We start from the raw sequence: 26,201 nt of genomic DNA on the forward strand, positions 1-26,201 counted from the left end.
TTGCGTGGCACAGTGGTAAAGAATCTGCCTGCCAATGCAGGAGACATAGGTTTGATTCCTGGGTCAGGAAGATCCCTTGGAGTAGGAAATGGCAGCCCACTCCAGTATTCTTGCCTGGAAAATTCCATGGACAGAAGAGCCTGGTGGTGGGCCCATGGAGTTGCAAAGAGGCAGACATGACTGGGCAATGGAGCACAACCACCAGAACAAACATTTGTGAAAAGTTTTTGTGTGAGTATATGTTTTTATTTCTCTAGGGGAAATTCCCAGGAGCATGATTCCTGGGTAAGTATATGTTTATAAGTTACTGCCAAACAGTTTTCCAGAGTGATCATACCATTTTTAATTCCCATGATCAGTGTGTAACAGATACAGTTGTTTTATATCTTTACTAGCATTTTACATTGTTAGTATACATATTTTTTTATCTTAGCAATTCAAATTGATGTAAAGTAGTATTTCATTGTGGTTTTAATTTCCCTTCCCTAGTAGATAATGATGTTGGGCATCTCATGTACTTATTTGCCAGTTTATGTCCTCTTTGGTGAAGAGTGTGTTCAGCTTGGGGGGAACTGACATCTTTCTTATGTTGAGTCTTCCAATCCATGAGCACAGTATATCTCTTCCTTTATTCAGATTTTTTGATTCTTCAGTATTTAGTCATTTATTTGGCTTACAGATTTTATACATGTTTTTGTTAAACATACACTTGAGTATTATATGTTCTTTGGAGATACTGAAAATGATATTCTCTTACAGATTTTGGTTTCCAGTTTACATTGCTAGCATATATAACTGATCTGTCTGTTGTTGACATTGCATCTTGAGATCTTGTTGAGCTCACTTGTGAGACCTAATAAGGTGTTTTTTTCTGTTTTGGGTAGTACATTCCTTGAGATTTTCTATGTAGGCAATCATATATGTAGGCTTCCCTGGTGGCTCAGTGGCAAAGAATCTGCTTGTAATGCAGAATATGTGGGTTTAATCACTGAGATGGGAAGATCCCCCAGGGAAGGAAATGGCAACCCACTCCAGTATGCTTGCCTGGAACATCCCATGCTGCTGCTGCTGCTGCTAAGTCGCTTCAGTCATGTCCGACTCTGTGCTACCCAATAGACAGCAGCCCATCAGGCTCCCCCATCCCTGGGATTCTCCAGGCAAGAACACTGGAGTGGGTTGCCATTTCCTTCTCCAATGCATGAAAGTGAAAACTGAAAGTGAAATCGCTCACTCGTGTCCAACTTTTAGCAACCCCATGGACTGCAGCCCACCAGGCTTCTCCGTCCATGGGATTTTTCAGGCAAGAGTACCGGAGTGGGGTGCCATTGCCTTCTCCGGGAACATCCCATAGACAGAGGAAACTGGCAGGCTACAGTTCATGGAATCACAGAAGAGTTGGATACAACTTAGTGACTAAACAACCAACCAACCAATCAAGTGTGCATATGCAAATAAAGTTTTCTTTCTTTCCAGTCTTTAAGCACTTATTTTCTTTCTTACATTATTGCCCTGGCTAAGACAATGATAAATATTGTTGAATAAAAGTGGTGAGATTGGATATCCTAATCTTGTTCGCATCCTGAGGGGAAAAGCATTCAGTTTTTTACCAGTAATTACGATACTTTTGTAATAGATGCTGTCTTATTAGGCTGAAGAATTTTCTTTTATACCTAGTTTGCTAAGAACTTCATTGTAAATGCTATTATGATATAAATTATAATTTTTAATGTTCTTTTAGTAATTTAAATTACAATGTTCTTATTAATTGATACAGAAAAAGCATCTGGCATGATTTTTCTTCCTTTAACCATGTTAACATGGTAGATTACATTAATCAACTTCCAAATACTGAATCAGCCTTGCATCCTGGATAAACTGCAGTTGGTGGTGGTGCATTTAAAAATATATATATCCCTGGGTTATTTGTTAATGTTTTGTCAATATTTTTTGCATCTGTGTTATAATAACATTGTTAGTTGTTTTACTTTTTTTTTTTTTACTGTCTTTGTCTAGTTTCAATATCAGAACAATATTCTGCTTTAAATGTTGGAAAGAATTTCCTCTTCTACTTTCTGAAAGAGATTTTATAGATATGATATTATTTCTTGGGTAGAATTCATCAGTGAATCAAGCTTGGTCTGAATTTTTTTGAAAGATTTTAATTACAAATTCAATTCCATTAATACTATTAGGTCTATTCCAGTTGTCTCATTCATCTTGAGTTTTGGTTGTTAATGGTTTTCAAAGAACTGGTCCACTTCATCTGTATAATAGATTTAATACTTGTACAGTTGTTTGTAGTGTACTCTTTTATACTCTTGATGTCAGTGGTGTCTGCAGTGTTTTCCTAACACTCAATTTCCATATTGGTAACGTTTATCATTTCTTGGATAGTTTTGTTAGAGGCTTAACTATTTTACTAGTATTTTTAAAGAGTATAAAAAGAATCACTTTTAATTTTTATAGATCAGTAAATATTCTGCTTTTAATTTAATTGATTTCTATTCTTGTCTTTTCTTTCTTGTCTTTCTATTCTTTCTAGTTGTTTTAGGTTTAAGGTTTATTTTTCTCTTCTATTTCTAGTTTCTTTGGGTGAAAGCTTACATTATTGAACTGAGATCTTTTTTATTTCACAATATAAGTACTTATTGCTACAAACATCCCGCTACCACTGCTATCACAAAATTTAATACTACAAATTTTGATAGTCTGTATTTTAATTTTCATTCAGTTCAAAATATATTATCAGATCTATTGAGACCTTGCCCTTGACTTGGGTATTATTTAAGGATCTGAAGTTTAATTTCTAAGTGTTTGGAGATTTTCTTATTTTTTATTTATTTCTAATTTAATTTGATTGTACTAGTGAATGCATTTTGTGTGATTTAAATTAGATCATGGCATTTGATCCCATCACTTCATGGGAAATAGATGTGGAAACAGTGGAAACAGTGTCAGACTTTATTTCTTTGGGCTCCAAAATCACTGCAGATGGTGACTGCAGCCATGAAATTAAAAGACGCTTGCTCCTTGGAAGGAAAGTTATGACCAACCTAGATAGCATATTCAAAAGCAGAGACATTACTTTTCCAGCAAAGGTCCGTCTACTCAAGGCTAAGGTTTTTCCAGTGGTCATGTATGGATGTGAGAGTTGGACTATGAAGAAAGCTGAGTGCCAAAGAATTGATGCTTTTGAACTGTGGTGTTGGAGAAGACTCTTGAGAGTCCCTTGGACTGCAGGGAGATCCAACCAGTCCATTCTGAAGGAGATCAGCCCTGGGATTTCTTTGGAAGGAATGATGCTAAAGCTGAAACTCCAGTACTTTGGCCACCTCATGCAAAGAGTTGACTCATTGGAAAAGACCCTGAATGCTGGGAGGGATTTGGGGCAGGAGGAAAATGGGACAACAGAGGATGAGATGGCTGGATGGCATCAGTGACTCGATGGACGTGAGTCTGAGTGAACTCCGGGAGATGGTGATGGACAGGTAGGCCTGGCGTGCTGCAATTCATGGGGTCTCAAAGAGTCGGACACAACTGAGCGACTAAACTGAACTGAACTGAAGGTTTGTTTTATGACACAGAAGAATATGCTGTTTCTGGGTTAAAGATTCATGTGCATTTGAAAATAATGTGCATTCTACTGTTGGTAGAGTATTCTATAAATGTCAGTTGGATTCTGGTGTCATTCAGGCCTTCCGTATCCTTGCTAATTTTCCCTCTATTAGTTCCATATATTAATGAGAAAGGAGTATTAGATTCTAATTATAATTATGCATGTCTCTATCTCATGTCTCTATCTCTCCTTTCCATCCTGTCAAATTTTGCTTTATGTATTTGAAGCTCAGTTATTTGCACACATATTTAAGATTCTTAGGTCTTCTAATTCTTTTTTATATCTATTAATTTACTTTGCTTTCAAGTAAAACTTTTAATATAGAAACTCCAGTGTTTGTGTAGTATATCTATTTTCTTTTATTATGTCATTATATTTGAATTGAACTTCTTATAGACAGTATACAGTTGAGTCATAACAGTGTCTTTTATGAGTTTATTTAGACCACTTACATTAAATACAAATGTTGATATGTTAGTTCTTCATTTCATTATTTTTTCTTATTTGTCCTAATTTTCATTCTTTTGTTTCCCCCTTTCTGCCTTCTTTTGGATTATTTAAATACTTTTAAGTATTCTATTTGTATTTGCCTGTAGCAAATTGGTTCTTTTAGGGATTAAAATATATATACTTACTTTCTCAGTCTGCTTAAAATCTATATTTTAACCACTTTAAGTGATTTGTAAAAACCCTGGAAACAATTTTGACCCTTATCTACTCCTGTTGATGTTGTGCTACTTGTATTACATCTACATAAAATAAAATCCCTGTGAAATACAGTTGTGCTTTCAGTCCTCAGATACATTTAAAATAACTCAATAGGAAAATAACTTATTAAATTACCCAGGTATTTACCATTTCTGATGCTGATTGTTTTATCCCTGAAGTACCAAATTTCCTTCTGATACCATTTTCTTTCTAAGAACCTTCCTTTAGAAATTCCTTTAAAGGATTCTTTCTGGCAATGAATGCTTTTAGTTTTCTTTCATTCAGTTGTTCAGTCATGTCCAACTCTTTGTGATCCCATGAATCGCAGCATGCCAGGCCTCCCTGTCCATCACCAACTCCCGGAGTTCACTCAAACTCATGTCCATCGAGTCAGTGATGCCATCCAGCCATCTCATCCTCTGTCGCCCCCTTCTCCTCCTGCCCCCAATCCCTCCCAGCATCAGAGTCTTTTCCAATGAGTCAACTCTTTGCATGAGGTGGCCAAAGTACTGGAGTTTCAGCTTTAGCATCATTCCTTCCAAAGAAATCCCAGGGCTGATCTCCTTCAGAATGGACTGGTTGGATCTCTTTGCAGTCCAAGGGACTCTCAGGAGTCTTCTGCAACACTATAGTTCAAAAGCATCAATTCTTCGGCGCTCAGCTTTCTTCACAGTCCAACTCTCACATCCATACATGACCACTGGAAAAACCATAGCCTTGACTAGACAGACCTTTGCTGGCAAAGTAATGTCTCTGCTTTTGAATATGCTATCTAGGTTGGTCATAACTTTCCTTCCAAGGAGTAAGCGTCTTTTAATTACATGGCTGCAGTCACCACCTGCAGTGGTTTTGGAGCCCCCAGAAATAAAGTCTGACACTGTTTCCACTGTTTCCTCATCTATTTCCCATGAAGTGATGGGACCAAATGCCATGATCTTCGTTTTCTGAATGTTGAGCTTTCATTGGAGATATTTAAAACTTTTACCTTCATTCCTAAAGGATATTTTTGCTGAACACAGAATTCTCAACTGACAATACTTTCAAAATAGAAATATTTTTGCATTTCTTTCTGGCCTCCATATTTCTGATGAGAAACTTACTGTCATTTGAATTGGTGTTTTCCTATAGGCAACACATTATTATTCTCTCTGGCTGCTTTCAAAAAATTCTTCTCATTGTCTTTAGTTTTCATTAGTTTGCTTACAATATATATCTAGATGTGAATTTCTTTGAGTTTATCCTGTTTCAGATTCATTCAACTTCCCAGTTTCTCTTTTCCCAAACTTGGAAAGTTTTCAGCCATTATGTTTTCAAATATTTTTTCAGGACCAACACTTTTCCTCTCTTCTGGAAATTCACTTACATGAATATTATATATTTTTTTATTATTAACCCACAGATCCCTGAGACCCTATTCATTTTTTTCAGTCTTTTTTTCTTTTTCTTGCTTAGACTGGATAATTTCTATTTATCTATCTTCAAGGCCCTTGGCTGTTTCATCTCAAGTTTTCTCCTTAGCCCATCCAGTGTATCTTTTAGTTCCATTGATATACTTCTCAGTTCTAAAGTTTCCTTTTAGCTCTCCTTTATATAGCCTATTTCTTTGTTGAAGCATTCTCTTTTTCTATTTGTTTCAAAAGCATTTATTATTATTCCTTACAGTTTTTGTGTAATAGTTGTTTTAATGTCTTTATCAGTTAATTTTAACCTCTGCGTTATTGGTTATCTATTGATTACATTTTCTTATGCAAACTTCGATTTTTCCAGTTCTTTGTATGTTAAGTAATTTTGGATTGTTTTCTAGATATTTACAATATTATGTTAACAAACTGGGAGCTTTGTTTAAATTCAAGGAGTAAGTTGATATTTTTATTTTTCAGCCCTGTTGGCCTGGTTATGATCTGCCCACACATTTCAACCTTCCCTCTGTGGTCCGTGGCTCCTATGGCAGTCCAGTTTTCAAAGTTTTTGCAGTACTTTTCAGATCTGCCTCACCTTTGCACCACACAGTAGCCAGTCTGAGTCCTGGGTGGTAGCTTCTTCGCTCATTCTCAATTTCTTGGTCCATAATTAGGACCAGTTTGAGGCATGTGTAGCTCAGGGGTAAACCCAGGACTTCATAAACAAGTTTTAACATCACTTTTGTGAACTCTTTCCTCTCTGTGCTCTTCCAATACTTTCCAGTTCCCTGGGCTCTCTCTTCATGCACACAGCCAGAAAACTAGGGCTCTACTTAGCCTGTTTTATTGTGCTTTCCTATTTACTTCTGTTCCTGTACCTATATCCGTTGCCAAGTGATGGGTGAACAGAGAAAGAAAACAAAAGTAACGTGAGTCTGCCACTGTTTGGGAGTCAGGGCTGTCCTATCCAGAGCAGAAGATTCATTTTTCAGAGCTCTGGCTCTTGCACACTCTTGAGGCAGTTTCTGCCATTGTTGCCACGGGATTTCCTGGGAACTGGAACCTCAGAAAACAGAGATAAAGGGGAGAGCGATGAGATTCCTGTACTCACTGACTGAAGCCCCTTGTCCCCTCCTCTAATCAGGACTAGAGGACTTCTCCTGGAACTCTCTCCATTTGTGATCCCATGGCTAAGAGATACTGAAGGTAAGTACATAGTGAATTCTGCTTTCTGTTCCCTATTACTGTTTGCTTTTCAGAGTCTTGAGATAACTGCTTCATGAATCCTGTCTGTGCAGTATTTAAAGTCATGAGATGATGGGAAAAGACCACCAGTGGAGAATAGACAGGAAAGAAGGCAGAGAATAGAGCCTTGGGGAACCCCAAGATTATCCCACTGGGGAGATGAAGAAAGGTTAGGGAGAGAAGGGAAGAAAAACCAGAATTTTGTGGTATGCTGGCCACCAAGTAAAGAAAGTGACTAAAAGAAGAGAGAATCATGGGAGAATTCCTAAGTTGCTCATAGGTCAATTCAGATATTTATCAGAGAATAAGAATTGGACTTAGAAATGTCGAGTTCTCATTGGTGACCTCGGTTTCTGAGGAGTGATGAAGAACAATATCTGTCTTATATTCAAGGGAGACTAGAATTAGGGAAATTAAAGATAGAACTCTTATTTTATTTCAGTTATTTGGGGGCAGTAAAGGATATGAAAGAAATTAAGTTGCAGTTGGAGGGGTACGTGGAATTAAGAGCATCAAGGCTTCTAGTGTAAATATTCAGAACTACCAAAAGGCATTAATGCATAGATAGGAATCAGAGATCAAACTGTCAACATCTGCTGGATCATCGAAAAAGCAAGAGAGTTCCAGAAGAACATCTATTTCTGCTTTATTGACTATGTCAAAGCCTTTGACTGTGTGGATCACAATAAACTGTGGAAAATTCTGAAAGAGATGGGAATACCAGACCACCTGACTTGCCTCTTGAGAAACCTATAAGCAGGTAAGGAAGCAACAGTTAGAACTGGACATGGAACAACAGACTGGTTCCAAATAGGAAAAGGAGTACGTCAAGGCTGTATATTGTCACCTTGCTTATTTAACTTTTATGCAGAGTACATCATGAGAAACTCTGGGCTGGAAGAAGCACAAGGTGGAATCAAGATTGCTGGGAGAAATATCAATCACCTCAGATATGCAGATGACACCACCCTTACGGCAGAAAATGAAGAGGAACTAAAAAGCCTCTTGATGAAAGTGAAAGAGGAGAGTGAAAAAGTTGGCTTAAAGCTCAACATTCAGAAAACGAAGATCATGGCATCTGGTCCCATCACTTTATGGGAAATAGATTGGGGAAACAGTGGAAACAGTGTCAGACTTTATTTTGGGGGGCTTGAAAATCACTGCAGATGGTGATTGCAGCCATGAAATTAAAAGACGCTTGTTCCTTGGAAGGAAAGTTATGACCAACCTAGACAGCATATTCAAAAGCAGAGACATTACTTTGCCAACAAAGGTCCATCTAGTCAAGGCTATGGTTTTTCCAGTAGTCATGTATGGATGTGAGAGTTGGACTATAAACAAAGCTGAGTGCCAAAGAATTGATGCTTTTGAACTGTGGTGTTGGAGAAGACTCTTGAGAGTCCCTTGGACTGCAAGGAGATCAAACCAGTCCATCCTAAAGGAGAACAGTCCTGGGTGTTCATTGGAAGGACTGATGCTGAAGCTGAAGCACCAATACTTTGGCCACCTGATGTGAAGAGTTGACTCATTTGAAAAGACCCTGATGCTGGGAAAGATTGAGGGCAGGAGGAAAAGGGGATAACAGAGGATGAGATGGTTGGATGGCATCACCGACTCAATGGACATGAATTTGGGTAAACTCTGGGAGTTGGTAATGGACAGGGAGGCCTGGCGTGCTTTGGTCGCAAAGAGTCAGACACGACTGAGCAACTGGATTGAACTGATACTTGATGGATTCTGTCCTCTCATTTTCTCATTATTTTACTAATTTCAGGCATCTCAGCCTTCAGCAAAATGTCTTATACTTAACAGGTACATATTAGATGTTTGCTGAACAAGTTACATGATATTTCAAATAATTCCATGAGTGTTTCAGCAGAGTATGATGTAAAGGCTGTATGTGTGCCTGCGTACTATGTCACTTCAATCATGTCCGACTCTTTGCAACCCTATGGACTTTAGGCCTCCAGGCCCCTCTGCCCACGGGATTAAAATTCTCCAGGCAAGAGTACTGGAGTGGGTTGTCATACCCTTTTCCAGGGGATCTTTCCAACCCAAGGATTGAACCCACGTCTCCTCCATTGGCAGGTGAGATTTTTACTGCTAGTGCCACGTGGGAAGCCCTAAATGCTATATAAAAATGTATAATCCAGAGGTAGTATTTTTTTTTTCAATTGTATTAGCAATATATACTTATTTTATAGGTTAATACATTCCTAATGAAGTACATATTATCAGTATAGACAGTGATTCTATGAACCCAGGCAGCTAGATTTCTCATAAAGCACTGAAATACATTAGCAGGGATCAAGGCAGTTCCTCTTGCCACTACTTACTGTCCCCCGAGCAGAGCAGAGGACCCAGTGAATAAGCCGCTTCAGAATGTGGTTGCCCTGTGTCTCTCATCACAACCTGAGTAACCGGCAGGTGCTTCTTATGGGAAAGGACTACTGTGTTGCTGGTCCTAGAAAACAAACACAACCACCTTAGTATCATTCTCAATAATGTACAGAAAAGTAAAAGCATTTTATTGCAGTTCAAGGGGTATTAAGCTAAATTTGTAAACATGTAACAGTAGGGAAATCAAACCTCATCTGAACACTTACAAACATACTAATGTACTGAATGAGGTCTTCTGAGGACCAGAGACCTTTGTTCATCTACAGGACCATAGAGAAGAAAGCAGGCAGGTCCGAAATTGTGGTCATAGGAACAGACATGAAATTACATTTCAATGCAATTAAGACTCTTGAGAGTCCCTTGGACTGCAAGGAGATCCAACCAGTCCATTCTAAAGGAGATCAGCCCTGGGATTTCTTTGGAAAGAATGATGCTAAAGCTGAAACTCCAGTACTTTGGCCACCGCATGCGAAGAGTTGACTCATTGGAAAAGACTCTGATGCTGGGAGGGATTGGGGGCAGGAGGAGAAGGGGGCGACAGAGGATGAGATGGCTGGATGGCATCAGCGACTCGATGGACGTGAGTTTGAGTGAACTCCGGGAGATGATGATGGACAGGGAGGCCTGGCGTGCTGTGATTCACGGGGTCGCAAAGAGTCAGACACGACTGAGCGACTGAACCGAACTGAACTGAAGCAGCTTTTTGCTGTTTGCAATTCAGCCAGTGTGTCATACTGGAATGCAAAATTTACAGAGGCAAGAGTAATCTGCCTTGACTAAAAAAAAAAAAAAAAAAGCAAAAGACAAAAAACCAAACCCATCTGACTGACAAGAAATAGGTTTTCAATTTTTGGGCCTTTTTTTTTTACTGAAAGTTTCAGAAATTCCTACTGTGGTTATGAGGCATTTCCTTATTTGTTGAAGTCTTAAATTTAAAAACAAAATCAAAACAAAATACTGATTCAAAACCATGATGAAGATATGAGATAATGTATTCTTAAAATTAACAAATGGGCTAAGTCATGGGAAAGTGCTTTGCCAATGATTTTCACCATCCATTCATTCAACACTTATTGCACATCCTCTATTAGTCACGCCCTGTGTGTTGGGGAAGTGAACAGAAAACCCATTGTCAATGTCCCCCAGAAACCTAGTGGATGTTACAAATAATAGAAATAACAATAATACCATCATGTAAGTGACTATTTGGGGACATATTAAAATCTGTGGTTCAATACAATTTAATGACTGGAACAAAAGCCAGAGGACCTGGTTGGTAAGCTGTTTGTATTGCCAGTGTTCTCTCTGGACAAAATAGAAAGGTTTCTGTAAGCTGTTCATAATTTTCATTGTATATTTCAATTACATATGTACTTTTAATTTATGGACAAATGGTTTGTCTATTGTTCTCTGTAGAACCTAGCAAATTTTCATTTTTAACAATTACAGAATCACCAGTCACTCATATATATATATATATATATATATATATATAGTAACTGTTCCAAATTATATATGTATTTATATAAGTTGAAGCATTATCAAAAATAGTCCAGGTCACCTCACAGCTTTGTTGCAAAAAAAAAAATCTTCTTAACTTAATATTTAATCATTCCAGTGCTGTTAGGCATCAAAATATTCTTGTAAGTTGGAAAATTAAAAATTATTAAGATTTTTATTTTATTTAAAAATTTGAGCACAGGGACTGGCAGTGCATGTGGTAAGATATGAAAAATAGGAACTAAACACGCTAAAATTGAAGAAACAAACATTAAAAATCAAATTGCTTCAAAAAATCAGACTGAATTAAGCCACATGGTTTTATCTGGGGAAGCCCCTGCAACTGCTGCCGACAGAAGCACACAAGCTTCATCCTAAACACAAAATACCCGACTTTGTTGGGATCACAAGCTAGAAGGTGCCACTGAATCACAGGGCGATCAGTATGGAAAGCTATTTTGTTATAAACACAGGAATAGCACACCAAATTAATTCCTGGTATTAAATACCAGTAAGCATTACAAATAAATATTTTAATTCCTATGACTGCTATTTTGGCAGATATCTTAGAGGAAAAATGTAAGTATATTAGTTCTTTAAACTTTGAATTTTAAGGAAACTTTTAAAAGCTACGCTGTCTAATATAGGAAAAAGCTATACTGTAGTTCTGTTTTTAACACTGACAATGCATTCACAAACCTAAAAAAAACTTTAAAAAATCATAATGCAAATAGTGTGTATTAAGGTAGATAATATCATAAAGTACCTTCCTGAATCAAAAAATGTTAAACAATTCTTACCTCAAAGTCCTTTATTAGTATAGATCATTCCCAATTGCGCATGCTTTATGCAAAATATTGTAACCCATGGTCAACAGCTCGTGTTCACGCTCAGTCGCACAGTGGTGCTCGACTCTGCGATGCTATGGTCACCAGACTCATTTAAAACTGCCTAATTTATTATTATATCTCACTTTTCTTGCTTTTCAATTTTTCCCAAAATTTGTAAAGATTGCGTTTCTAGGCACAAAAATTTCTCCCAACAGTTTTAAACATTCAGTAAGAGAATTCCCAAATTCGCTTTTTTCAGAGTCTAATGCTTTAGAAATTCTTACTGTTTGCTGTTTGTCATTAGATATTTTTGAGGTATAACAGAGCTTTAAGAACTTTGAGTTGTTGGGAAAGTTGCAGGGGAGAAATACTGTGTCAACTTTAAGTGTTATAATCATTGGGGAGAAAGAGGGACTGGTGACAGTACCGTTTTCATCATCCAGAATTACGTACTTTGAAAGTTCCAAGCTCTTTACCAGGTTTTGCTGTTCTACTGGCTCACCCCTTTGCAAAGTCATGCTGTATTAATTACTGAGGCATCATTAAGACTTCTTCATGTCTGGCAGGGCTGGTCTCCCCACCTTGTTTTCATCTTCATAGTTGTCTTAACTATTTATGCACCATTCTTCTCCAAATTAAGTTTTAGAGCCATTTTGTCACTACTTAAAAATAATAAACAAATAAGTAGCATTTGTTTGGAATTAAATGGAATCAAGAAATTTATTTGGAGGAGAGATGCTTAGATTTCCTATTCATGGCAGCAGTGTGATGTCTCCATTTATTTAGGTCTTCTTGATTTTCATAATAAAGTTTTATAAAGTCTTTTTTAATCAAAGTCTTGCATATTTTTACTATCTTTATTTCAAGATACATTACTATTTTGTTGCTTTTGCAACTGGTTTTTATAGGACTTTCTTATAACACATTCTTGATAAGAATTCAGTTATTCTATGACTTAGTAAATAGTCTTACTAAGCTCTCATTAATTTCAATACTATTTCTGTTTGTTCTCTTAGGTTTTCTCTGCTGACAACCATATTTTCTATGAGTAATATAATCTTTATTTCCTTGTTTCCAATCTTTCCAATTGAATTAACTCATATATATTTTTTAGCTTTCTATTATTCATTTCTAACCTAATTGCATTGCTATCAGAGAAACTGTCCATAGGATAACAACCACACTAAAAGTTTTTGAATTTTGCTTTATGGAACATTGGGAAAATCAGTTTGCAGAAATGCACCACAAGTGCTTGAGAAAATTATGTGTTCTATAATTTTATATTCCCAACAAATCAATTTAATTTGAAAATATTCCATGTTCTTACTAATTTTTGTTCATTTGATTACCAATTACAAACAGATATTCTTATCATGGTTGATTTGTGAATTTCTTCTTTCAGTTCTGTCAAATTTTTTCTATATATATTTCTAGTCATTTTTATTGGAAGCATACATGTTTAGGATTGTTAATTTTCTCTGGTGAAATTAAGAAGTATCATTACATAGTAACAGTGATCTTAGTCCACCTAAAAAACCTTTAAAATTTACTGACTTTGTGATATTTAGCTGGTAATCCTTTGCTTTCAATATTTCCACTTGTACAAACAAGATGTAGTATGAGATCTGGATCTAAATGGTTATTTTTGTCACATTTATTGTGCATGATTGTTCACACATTTTTATCTCAGACTTGTTGCTTTCTCTTCTTTTTCAATCTCACGTTCTATCTTCTTTTGCATTAACTAAATTTTTAAAATCCCATTTTTTCTTTCTTCCCTCTGCTGAATTGAAATAATTCTTTAAGGGTTACATAAATTTCAATATATACACTTTAAGCAATTTAATTCTAATAAATATTTACAAAACAAGTTTAAATTTCAACAATATTTTTATTTCTAAGCAGTCTTTTAGTTCCTTTGTAAACCACAATCATCTTTGTTAACAGGATCTGACTGCTTTCTTATGCTTCAGCTTCAAACATATAGTCATATGTTATCAGTACATGTTTTCCACCTCTATGTTTACAATTTTTTTCCTCAATGTTTCTTCCTGCTTCTGAAACCTTCCTTGTAATATCACTTACTTTCATTCTGAAAACCATTCTTAAAAATCCCTTTTGTGTAATTTCATCTTAAAAGCTGTAGGAGGAGAACATTTAGATTTCTACACTATTTAGTTTTGTCAAAAATAGTCCTGGTTACATGAGGGTATTTTTTTTTTTTTTTGAAGTCTTAATTTCAAAAAATAGCAGAAACAGGATCATGAAGTTTTATAATGCTTAAGTGTGGTAACATTGCAATAGTTAGTGGGTTGACGAGTTGCTGGTATAATCAGTCAACTTAGAGACCATCACAATGAAGCAAGTGGTCTCATGTGTTAATGTTAACACCATCAAAGACTCGATCAAAAAAGTTTGTCTAAGGTTTGCTGTGTTTACTGAGAAAAAAATTCTTCCTAGCAACTGTTTAAATAAGTCTCACAGATGCTACAGACCTTTTTAGTGGCCTGTGATTAAAAAAATATGTCTTGCTTTAAAAAAAAAATCCCTTTTGTGGAGTCTGCTGCTGGTAAATTTCTCCAGTGTTGTTTGTCTAGATCTTAATTTTATCCCACTTCTTAAAATATCAGCTTGGTAAACACTGGGAGTTTGACAGATATTTCACTTCTGCCCTATAAGGGGCATGCTCCACCCTCTGTGGGCTGGGCTCTGGGCTGGTCAGGGAAGGTCAGCTGTCTGGCTGCCTTTCCTTTAAAAAGTCTTCCTTTCCTTTCTCCTCCTTTAAACATTCTCTTTAGTGTTCTTTGATTTCACCATGGGTGTCTAGATATGGATTTACTCTTATTTACTTACTTTTAGCTTGGTATTTTAATATTTCCTCAATCTGGAAATTCCTCAGCTATTTTGAGTACTGCCTCTCTTTAATTATTATATCTCAAATCTTTTCTCCTGAAACTTTAATCACACACATGTTTGATCTTCAGTCATGTCCAACTCTTTGCGACCCCGTGGACTGTAGCCTACCAGGCTTCTCTGTCCATGGGATTCTCCAGGCAAGAATACTGGAGTGGGTTACCATTTCCTTCTCCAGGGATCTTCCCGACTCAGGGATCGAACCAGGGTCTCCAGCATTGGAGGCGGATGCTTTAACCTCTGAGCCACCAAGGAAGCCCATTTATTTACTTTTAGCTTGGTATTTTAATATTTTCTCAATCTGGAAATTCCTCAGCTATTTTGAATACTGCCTCTTTTTAATTATTATACCTCAAATCTTTTCTTCTGAAACTTTAATCATACACGTGTTTGATCTTCTTCATATGACTCTTCAATGTCACCACTTTCCTAGGTCCCATTTTGGTTTTCTCCATTCATTTTGTGTGTCATTTAATTTACACACCTTTTCCACTAATATTGGATCCCAAAGTTTTAAACTGAGTAATACTGTCATTACTAATGACAATATATTCATTTCTAATATATATTGATATATATGCTAATATATTCATTTCTAAGCATTCATTTGGTTCTTTGGTAAATCACAGCCTTCTTTGTTAACAGGAAGATTCTCATATTTCAATTCCAGTTTTAATTTTTTGAGCAGCTTACTAATTTATTTTATGTTTTTAACATATCCATAATCTGAGATTTTTAGGCATTGGATCTACTCTTTGGGGTTTCTTCTGCCTCTCAACTGTGTCCTCTGGTGTTGTACAACTGGATTGTGAGTTCATGTTTGGAAGTATTTTATCTGAAAGAATCTTGTGAGACCTGTGTGAAGGGAGAGGGCAGATCTCCAGTGAGAATATCATGTAATCTTAGGATGAGCCATTGGTGCTGCCAACCTGTGGCCATGTTAACCAGTTTAAGGACCATCCAAGTTATGTCAATTGGGCACCAAATCTGTGTGAGAGCAAGTCTGTAGACATAAGTTTTCAGGGAGATTTTTTTTTCTACTCAGAGTGCTAACGAGAAGATCTGTCCTCATTCACTTTTTTGGGGGTTTGTAGCCTTTTGAGACCTTCAGCTGCATGGAGAATTTTGTGTTCTCTGTATTCTCTTTCATGGACTCAAGGCCTTGTCTGGTTACCCCTATGTGGCCATTCAAGAAATCAGCTTGAAGTTTAAGAAAGTCAGTAAATAATCCCAGGTGAGTCATGGGGTGGTCATCTTATTAACTGAATTAACTTTAAGAAGTCTTATATTTCACTTTCAGTGAATGGGAAACATTCATTCCTATCTTGTCTTAGTAGAAAAATAGAACAGACATGCTTAGTTATTCACCGGTAAACGAAAATAGCTACCTAATATTTTAGGCTTCTGATTAATGACACTATACACATCACAGCTTATACTTTTAAGTTGCTAGGGCATACTTTAATTTATTCTCTTTATTGTACTGTCATGTCCAATGTCTGCCTAAGGTACATAGTTTAAGCAACAAAAAAATTACAGTTTGCACAGGGAAATTATATGGAAATCACCATTCATTCCGGTCAGCATCACAGTTGCAGTAATATTGAGAATCAATGCAGTTCCCCTCTAATCCACAAGTACATTTTTGAGCATCAGGCTGAGAACCTCCCCAGTAAGTGTGTGTTTCATTGGTTCTTCCAACCCACCAGCTCACTGGGGTTCCATCTGAAAGACAAGTATGAGAAAGGTGACACCTACTTTGACCCCCACTACCTGCCTCCCCAAAATAGTTCCTTTATTCCTCTTTATTTAAAGCATAGAGAGACTCTTTTAGAAGTATATTTTATATTTTAACTCTGCAATAGGATCATTTTTAGGAGGACTTCCAACTATTTGAAAATATATACTTTAGTCATATATCATTAACCATTTTTTTTCTTTTATCAGAAAATGAGCAAATTGTCCCTAAATCATTCAAGTATGATGTTTACATATTTCTCTTGAGAACTCCAATTACATCATTTTTGCAGAAATAATGTTCAAGAAAGAATTGTCATAAAAATAGAAACCAGAGTAATTTATACATTGAATCTAAAATCTGTTTGCGATCCTATTAATAAAATGCAATTAAAATGTTTCCTGTTATGCAAAATAAAGAATTTTTTCACTTTATGTATTAGCTAAAAACACTGGCACTTCCTAGCATATCTTTGAAGTTTCTTGGGGATACGTACTTATACTAAATGGGTTACTCTGTTTGGAAACTAAATAAATGGCACTAATCAGCCTTCTTCATGCCTGAAGTGAGTCTTTGGTTTGGACTAATCCGAGACAACTACAGAGTGGATCTTCAGCAAAACCCACTCCTCAGTACAATGCATAAGTGACAGGAGCAGAGGCTGCCTCAGCTCTGCAAGATTGCTTATTTATGCTGAAGATGCTGCCGAAGCCCCACTGTGGGATTATAGAGCACCTGGAGGAGGATGTTCAGAAAAGGCGGAGCACACAGGAAGATGGAAAAGAAACAGTCCCTAGTAAACAGAGATTCAGGGCACGGGGGGAGCAGGGAATGGAAGTGACATTAAATCTGTAAAGATGCTTGTGTTTTTCACACTCTTAAGTTGTCCCCATCAGGCCCCCACCAAGAATCTGTAGCAGCTTCTTCGTAACTTACAATCGCCACTGCTCATTATGGCTCCCTATTCAATAAGACTTTTGCTTCTGCTGACAACCTCCCAGCTTGTAAATACATAGACTGCATTCATTACCATGCACTGAAGGCCCAGTGGGTGCAATGTGAGCCAAGAAATCAATATCAACCATCAGTTTTCTAAATGTGTTGAAAACATCTCTAGGGGGTGGAAGATCTTTTCAGCTTAATATTTAATAAATATTTAATAGGCATTTTTCAAAATTCCATCTTAAAAATGTAATTATTCAACATCTTCTTTCATTGATTGAAGAGCAAAGATATCATTATATGCAAATGCACAACTGTGTTTACATTTTTCTCTCTAAAATGAGAACCATTAAGGGTTTTTAAAGGTACAAAATGTATGTGGCTCCATTCAAAATTCCTTTGAGTAACCTAGAGAATTTGCATAAGAAAGTATTAGGAATAACATGAAGAAGAATCAGAGGCTGAAATGAAAAGGAAAAGGAAAGATAGCAATGACCAGGGTTCACTACTCCACTTTCTCAATTATTTTAGCCTATGGGTCACTGTCCTCGCCAGCCACTGCTACCATTCTCAATGACCTTAAGCATTCATAGTATGGTGATGGAATGGTTTCCTAAAGTCAACACAGTCACACAACTTCCTCTTTAGCCACCTGTAATCATATCCCCGAAACTATCTGTATGTAACACAGAGACCTTAAAGATGCTGAAGGAAAAATGTTCCAGGACCTGAGCGAGATCCTAGGCCCACTGCTCCTCCCCAGCCCTCTTGGAAATCAAAATCAACACAAGGGCTGCTGCATTGAGAACCCAGGCTTGTTATATCTCCTGTCAAGATTACCACCACCACTCTCCTGATAACTTCTGAGAATATGAGGATGGAAAATCCCCGAGATAAGGCTGAATTTTGACTGATGGCCTCCAACCTGTCCTATAAAATTCCTAAGCTACTTGCTTCCCATACTGCAGTCCCCTTGTGGTGTTTTCACATTGCAGCCATCCCAGGAGGGACCCGGGTTCAGTGTAAAGAATCTGCTTGCAATGCAGGAGCTGCGGGTTTGATCCCTGGGTAGGCAAGATCCCCTGGAGAAAGAAATGGTAACCTGCTCCAGTCTTCTTGCCTGGGAAATCCCATGGACAGAGGAGCCTGGGGAGCTACAGTCTGTGGGGTTGCAAAGAGTCAGACAAGACTTAGCAACTAAACAGCTGCAACGAGGGACCCAGGCTTTGTTGTTTCACTCCTTCCACACAAGTGTAACTTCAAAGCTCTGCATGCTCATCTGTGTCTATTGATAATACCGAACAAATTAGTGCAAAAATTTTAAGGTGTATCAGGCTACACTATTTGCCTGCCTCATCTCAACCTTAATTAAGCACATCTGGAAATATGTAGGTCTGCAGTGAATTTGTTTAAATTAAGTTTGTACTAAAAATTCTCCAGCAGCAGCATATAAGAAATGCAAATAACTTGAGCATGTATATTTAATGAAGTCCTTTATTTTGCTTCTTTAGTAGGTGTTTATCAAGTTTATAAGTCTTTTCTCTTTCCATCTTTTCCCCTAGTCTCAATGAAATACGCTTTTAAATACCTGTTGGTGGTGGTGGTGGTGCTATTTTATGTATTTATATCAAAGGGCTAACAATTGAGTAACCACACTGCAAATAGACACTGGCCTTCCAGGTGGGAATCCTTTGGTGATCTGGGTCATGTCCAGGTTCTGGAATAGACCATCTGCTTCTGTGTATGAGTTTGCCCCCTGGCTCACTGGGTGGCTTTGTTTTATGGCTTTGTTAGTGGTTGGTTTCAATGCTACTCTGTCTTTGCCTTGTTTTCACTGGTTAGAGAACCTATGAATAATACTCTCCCGGAGGCAGCTTTCTCATTCTTCTGGGAACATAGAATTTTAGTTCAGTGATCTATTTGGCAATAAATCTAATTAGCAATCTAGTTAGCAATCAACTAACAGTAAGCACTAAACCCACTAGCACTAACTATAAATTCAATAAACTGAAGAGATGCAAATAAGTAGCATTTTCTTCATGCCATTTATAGGTATGGTGCAATTAGGTTCTAGCAGAGTTAGTGCCTTAGCCCCAAAGACTCAGAAAAAAAATGATTTCCTAAGTCCCATAGCTGCTGAGTGACAAGCCTGAATTCTGAGGACCTGCCTAGCACTCTCTGCTCATTCCAATCCCCAAGTGCCTGATCAGAGGAGCAGCAGGCCAGCCTCCAGAAAACCAAGCAGTTTTATGCTTCATGCAGGCAGGTTGCACATTCCAACAAAATGAGGTATTTCAAAGGAAGAAAATAGAAAATCAAAAATAAAAATTTTCAAAAGAAGAAAAGATATGTAAAATAAACTACTAGCACTTAACGTGTGAAAGAACTGGTGATACCAACATTTTTCCCTACTTTATATTTAGCCAAGACACTAATCACATTCAGCGTAGGAAAAAGGATCTCACCAAATAATCACCTCCAGATAAGTAAGCCATGTTGTTGTTAGTAATGCTTCCCAAGATACCACAGGATTGAGATGTCCCTGCCCTTTATGGTGGATGATTACTGAGCCCTCCAGGGGCCTCTTTAAGAGGCTTTTACTGCTCAGTTGCCCAGCTGAGTCTGGGGATGGGAGGGAACTTCAGATCATTTATGGCTTTGGGCAAAGATTTTGGTTTTTGCTCCAAAAGTATCTCAGATTGTGACCTGGGTGCTATGGGCACAGATTCTCATGCATCTGTGGCAAGCCATTGTGACCTGTGGGGACAGAAGCTCATGATGTCTAATTATTCTGATTACTCACCTTGGGGAGTTGAAAGCCTTGACTTTTTGCAGTGGAAAGTCAGCTCCTGTTGGCAGTTGTCCGCATAGTCAATGATGGTCTGGAGCTGGTCCATGCTGGCTATGTACTTGAAAAATACTGGATGGGGGCTTTCTCCATTCAAGCTTTTGATCTTGACCAAGTGGGAGCCGTTATGCTGCACTGAGGTCCATGCAGTGTCTGGTGGGCAGAAGAGAGGTTGAGAGAAAGAAAGGAGACCATAATGAGGATGGAATCATTAAATGTAAATATGGAAAGCAGAGCATCTGAATTCAGTTTTCTTTTATTTTTTTGTAGTCATCAGATCTCTTTGCAATTAGAATCAATGAGTGGAATTCTCAAAATGTTTAACAAGAGGGATTCTCTTTATTGAAATTTTCACTACCATAATTATAGGCAACATTGTCAGGCAGCTAATTTTTAAAATTATGCATTATAATACTCAAAGCTATAAATATAATTTTATGGCCCTAATATTTTTCTTTCCATTACTATAAGGAGAAAGCCAAACGTTACTGTGTATATCTTTTTACAATTATATTTGTCATCTGACTGAGCGTCTTTTCCTCTGATAATCAGAGAAATGTGTAAAAGACATATGTGAGGAATAAGCTGCAAACATGATCATGAAAATAACAGAAACTAAGTATTTTTTACAAAAATTAACTAACAGTGTGTCAGCAACCTGTTCAATGGCCAGCGCTAAAAAAACACAGGGCCTAGGAATATGACCATCCCAGCAGTAATCATAGCCACATGAATGTCTGTTGGAAAATTCTCACATATTTCTATTACATTGATTACCTCTATTTTTCAAAGAGATATAAAAAACAATGCACACTCCATAACATTTATAACAGAAGAAAAACAACTTGACTTCTTTTATCTTCCCCTCAATATACATCCCACCATAAATACCTCCCCCCAATATACCTCCCTCCATAAAAGAATAGAAGCTCCCACAGTATAGAAGGCCATGGCTCAGTGCTAAAAGGCTGAGTCAAAGCTCTCTTAATCCAACTACCTCTATATTGTCATTTTAACTTTCTCTGTAGTATGTATTTGATAAATGATCAGTCTGCCACACAAACTTTCTATATTACAGAGCAGGAAACAGTCTTATTGAGTTTATATTATTTCTTAATAATTAATATATGAGCAAAAGAGCAAAAAAACAAAACAACAACACAAGGAATTCACTTAGGGGTCCCCACAGGTCCCTGTTCCTTTCCTACCCTGGGGATGTGGGTCTGGGAAAAACCTAACAGATGTGCTGGTGCTCACAAACCCTTAATACATGAAATACATGGAGAGACTCGGAAAAGAACCCCAAGGGCCATGGAAAAAACTCTGGTACAAAGCCTATGGGGAAAAACATGATAAAATATGCAAAAATTAGCAAGAACAGGAACAAACTGTGAGTCAACATGACCAATGCAGTTTTATATTCTATTTTAAAAAGACTTAATGGATCACCTACCTATCTGCTCACTAGAGGGGGCTGTGAGTGTTCCCATGGCAACTTGAAATCCATAAATTTTGTTTCCTCCTTATTCATGTTTTCACTAGACATTTTACATTTCAACATTTTCCTGGAAAATTACTTAAATGGGTCTGGTATTATTTTTGGTAATTACCTACTCCCATTCACCCCCAGGGTTTCTTCCCTCAAATGAAATGAAGGTACAGGGACTCATGCAGAAGACTGTGTTAAGCTTGGGAGTTCATCAATTCCAGTGCCACTGCGTCATTTATTTTCATGGCTTAGGGCACAAAGAAAAATGATGTGCCTGAATGGTTCATATAGGCTAGTGGTCAGTATGATAGATTTATGGTCTTGCATGGTTAAGGTATAATAATAGAAATCTTTTCGAGTGGAGAGAAGGAAACAGTTGAAAAGAACCTCAAAACTGCTCTTCTGAAAAATACTTTAAATGACTGCTCTTTCTAGAAATATTATTTAAAATACCCCAACAACAACACATTATATTTCTCTAATATTCCACAACATATTATTTTCATAGATTTCAAAACCATGAGCCTTCGACATGCCACATAACCTTAATTTTCAAGCAGAAGGAGACAGACTAATGAATTAACGTGACCAGCATGATGGAAAAATTGTTGTTAAATCACTAAGTTGTGTACAACTCTTTTCAACCCCAAGGACTACAGTATGCCAGGTTCCTCTGTCCACCACTATCTCCTGGAGTTTGCTCAACTTCGCTGTTATTCAAGGTAGTCTGAAGCACAGCTTTGGACCTGAAGTAATTAATTTTGGTGGTGGTGGTGGTTTAGTTGCTAAGTCATGACTCTTGCGACCCCATGGACTGTAGCTTGCCAGGCTCCTCTGTCCGTAGGATTCTCCAGGCAAGAATACTGGAGTGGGTTGCCATTTCCCTCTCCAGGGGATCTTCCCGACCCAGGAATCGAACCCAGTCTTCTGCATTGCAGGCAGACTCTTTACCGACTGAGCTACTTTTTAATCATGGGCAAATTTAAACACGAATTTTGAACTATCGTTAAACTAGACCCTTTCAGAACATGTTAATCGAACTCAGTGGGATCTTTCCTCTGCACAGGAGCAGGGAGACCATTGGTGGCACTTGGTCAACCATTTTGCCTGGACAAATGAACCTGTAGCCAAGTTAATTTGCTGGTTTGGTTTGATGTTTCATAGTAATCACACTGACCACATCATATGCTATCCTTCAGTTTGATTTGCTTTTCCTTTTTGCCAAGTTATATTCACTTTGCAACTGGCAACACATTTTACACTTTATAATAGACCTCTGGATTATACAAGGAGTCTTTTATAGCAAAACAATCAGTTATGAAAAAGAACCAGCTCTTTATTTTACACATTCAGGTAAATATACATTGAAAGCATATCTACTTTACTCATTTCCATTTCTCTGAGAAGTAGACAGAAAATAAGGCTTCATTATGAAAAATCTGATGCCTTTATAGTTGGTAGGTTCATCACTCATGATCTGGAAATAAACCTCAAAGAAAGTGAAGGTAAAAATTCCTTTTCCCACAGATGCCTGAAATGAAGTCCTATTTGTGTTCAGTTAGTTCAGTCGCTCCGTCGTGTGTGACTCTTTGGGACCCCATGGACTACAGCATGCCAGGCTTCCCTGTTTGTCACCAACTCCTGGAGCTTACTCACACTCAAGTCCATCAAGTTGGTGATGCCATCCAACCATCTCATCCTGTGTCATTCCCTTCTCCTGCCTTCGATCTTTCCCAGCATCAGGGTCTTTACCAGTGAGTCAGTTCATATCATCAGGTGGCCAAAGTACTGAGGTTTCAGCTTCAGCATCAGTCCTCCCAGTGAATATTCAGGACTGATTTCCTTTAGGATGGACTGGTTGGATCTCCTTGCAGTCCAAGGGACTCTCAAGAGTCTTCAACACCATAGCTCAAAAGCGTCAATTCTTCAGTACTCAGCTTTCTTCACAGTCCAACTCTCACATCCATACATAACTATTGAGAAAACCATAGCTTCAACTAGATGGACCTTTGTTGGCAAAGTAATGTCTCTGCTTTTTAATATGCTGTCTAGATTTGTCATAGCTTTTCTTCCAATGAGCAAGCTCCTTTTAATTTCATGGCTGCAATCACCATCTGCAGTGATTTTGGAGCCCAAGAAAATATAGTCTGACACTGTTTCCATTGTTTCCCCATCTATTTGCCAGGAAATGATGGGACCAGAGGCTATGATCTTAGTTTTTTGAATGCTGAGTTTTAAACCAGCCTTTTCATTCTCCTCTTTCACTTTCATCAAGAGAGTCTTTAGTTCCTCTTCACTTTCTGCCATAAGGGGGGTATCATTTGCATATCTGAGGTTATTGATATTTCTCCTGGCAATCTTGATTCCAGTTTGTGATTCATCGAGCCCAGCATATAGCATTTGTGTCCAAATAGAACATTTTTTGAAATTAAGCCATCTGCCTTTGTTTCTTCTGATGAGAAGAGGGTACATGTTCTGAGAAGACTGAGAAGGCAAAATGCCAGATGATTTAATTTGTCACATCTATCTCCAGACAGAGCTAGTCAAGAAGATGCAATCAGGGTAATAAATAAGGATAGACAGATGTAAACACTAGCAGCCATTCCTGAACCCACAAAGATAATCTGAATACTACAGTAGAGAAATATCAATAACCTTAGGTATGCAGATGATACCACCCAATGGCAGAAAGCGAGGAAGAACTAGAGTCTCTTGATGAACAGCAAGGACAGCAACGAGATCAAACCAATCACTCCTAAAGGAAATCCACCATGAATATTTATTAGAAGGACTGATGCTGAAGCTGAAGCTCCAATACTTTGGTCACCAGATGTGAAGAATCGACTCACTGGAAAAGACCCTGATGCTGGGAAAGACTGAAGGCAGGGGGAGAAGGGGCTGATGGAGGATGAGATGGTTGCCTGGCATTACCAACTCAATAGACATGAATTTGAGCAAACTTAGGGAAATCGTGAAGCACAGGGAAGCCTGGCATGCTGCAGTCCATGAGGTTGCAAAGAGTCAGACATGACTTAGGGACTGAACAACAACAATAGAGACCCAAAACAGCCTTCTTAGAAATTGTGTTACTATACAGAAATAAATATCATTACAACTAGCTTTCACTTTTTATTCACCTCAACCCTCTTGCCACACAGATAAGGAAATGGAAGTCTAGAAAAACTCACTTGCAAAACTAAATTCATGAAACTATGTAATTTAGCCACACATTTCTAAGTAATACAGTGTAAGTCACTGAGCTTTCTGAGTAAACTTCTCAAAGAGTGCTAAGGTCTGTAATTTTCCAGCCAGTCTTGCTCACCTGAGCCCTCTCCTATATTTCTAATGAAAATAGAACTGGATCCTGGTCATTTATGTGTTCATAGGGCCAGTAAAGGCCAAGCCTACTACTCCAGATGTTCAGAGGGTGTCCTGAGGAAGATGATGGTCAGCTCTCACCTGGCCCTGCCCTAGATTGCAGAGGCTCTGGTCCCTGCCATGTCATCTGTTTGTCAAAGCTGAGGATGACTGGTGTGCGCATTTTACCGAAGAGAAGCGATGACAGCTCTAAGGAGACAGTTGCCAGGCCCTGGGGGGCCCAGAGATGGCACTCATCTTGGCCCCACATCTCGGGTCCCTCCTGATTAATATTTATAGGAGCATCCTCATAAGGGTTGCCCTTCCTGCCGTAATTCTGGGGCCTTGAGGCTTTTCTGGCTTACTTTAATATTTTAACACAAGAAAATGCTATCGGATACAACTTGATAGCTTCAAGGGAATGTAGCTACTTCACAGCCTTCTTTCTTGGGATTTCAGAGGATGATGCTTTCACTTACTAGGCCACACTGAATGTGCGTCTGCTCATTCATAAGGACAGACATCTGCTATTTAGCAAGAATGGACATTTACTTAACATGACTTATATTGTCTTCAGGCAATATATATATGTGCCTGGCCCCGTATCTGGAACCTCCTAGGAGCTCAGCTTTTGGAAGATATTAATATCTCCTCTTGTGTGTCAGCCCATCATACAGCTCCAGAGCAAAATAATTTTCTCAAAGAGCACATTATATAATTCATTCATAAAATTAAATACAGACAGAGTACAGGGTCATGGTCAGTAAGAGATATGGGTTATAACCTATGGTCTCATTTAGTCACTAAGTCATGTCCAACTCTTTGCAACCTCATAGACAGTAGCCCACCAGCCTCCTCTGTCCGGGGGGTTTTCCAGGCAAGAATACTGGAGTAGGTTGCTATTTTCTTTTCCAGGGAATCTTCTTGACCCAGGGATTGAACTTGCAGCTCCTGCTGCATCTCTTGCATTGCAGGAGGATTCTTTACTGCTGAGCCACAGGGGAGGAATGGTCTTAGAAAAGTAAAAAAAAAAAATCTCTGAGCCTCCAATTCCGTATTTAGTAAATGCTGAAGACCAAATGCTATCGTTCTAGCCACCTTTGAATGCTAAGGCCGTGAACCTGGCATGTTTCTGGCCTAGCGGCCCTCTGAGCATCTATATTTTTATTATTCATCCAGACCATTCACTATGCCCACCCACAAGGTTGGGGCAGA

At 38.0% G+C, this 26,201-nt stretch overlaps 1 protein-coding gene across 2 annotated transcripts in view; it reads right to left on the reverse strand.

The window, feature by feature from the left end:
• LOC102267253 (contactin-associated protein-like 3) overlaps nt 1-26,201 on the reverse strand; it is a 237,709-nt gene that overhangs the window by 38,453 nt on the left and 173,055 nt on the right. For both annotated transcript variants that reach the window (XM_070375524.1, XM_070375523.1), the window contains exons 13-15: nt 20,096-20,293; nt 16,181-16,337; nt 9,306-9,433 (exon numbers count right to left, since the gene is read on the reverse strand). In XM_070375524.1, coding sequence (XP_070231625.1) covers nt 9,306-9,433; nt 16,181-16,337; nt 20,096-20,293 — 483 coding nt within the window. The remainder of the gene's footprint in view (nt 1-9,305; nt 9,434-16,180; nt 16,338-20,095; nt 20,294-26,201) is intronic.

The sequence above is a fragment of the Bos mutus genome, chromosome 8 (assembly GCF_027580195.1).
Source record: "Bos mutus isolate GX-2022 chromosome 8, NWIPB_WYAK_1.1, whole genome shotgun sequence".
NCBI lineage: Eukaryota > Metazoa > Chordata > Mammalia > Artiodactyla > Bovidae > Bos > Bos mutus.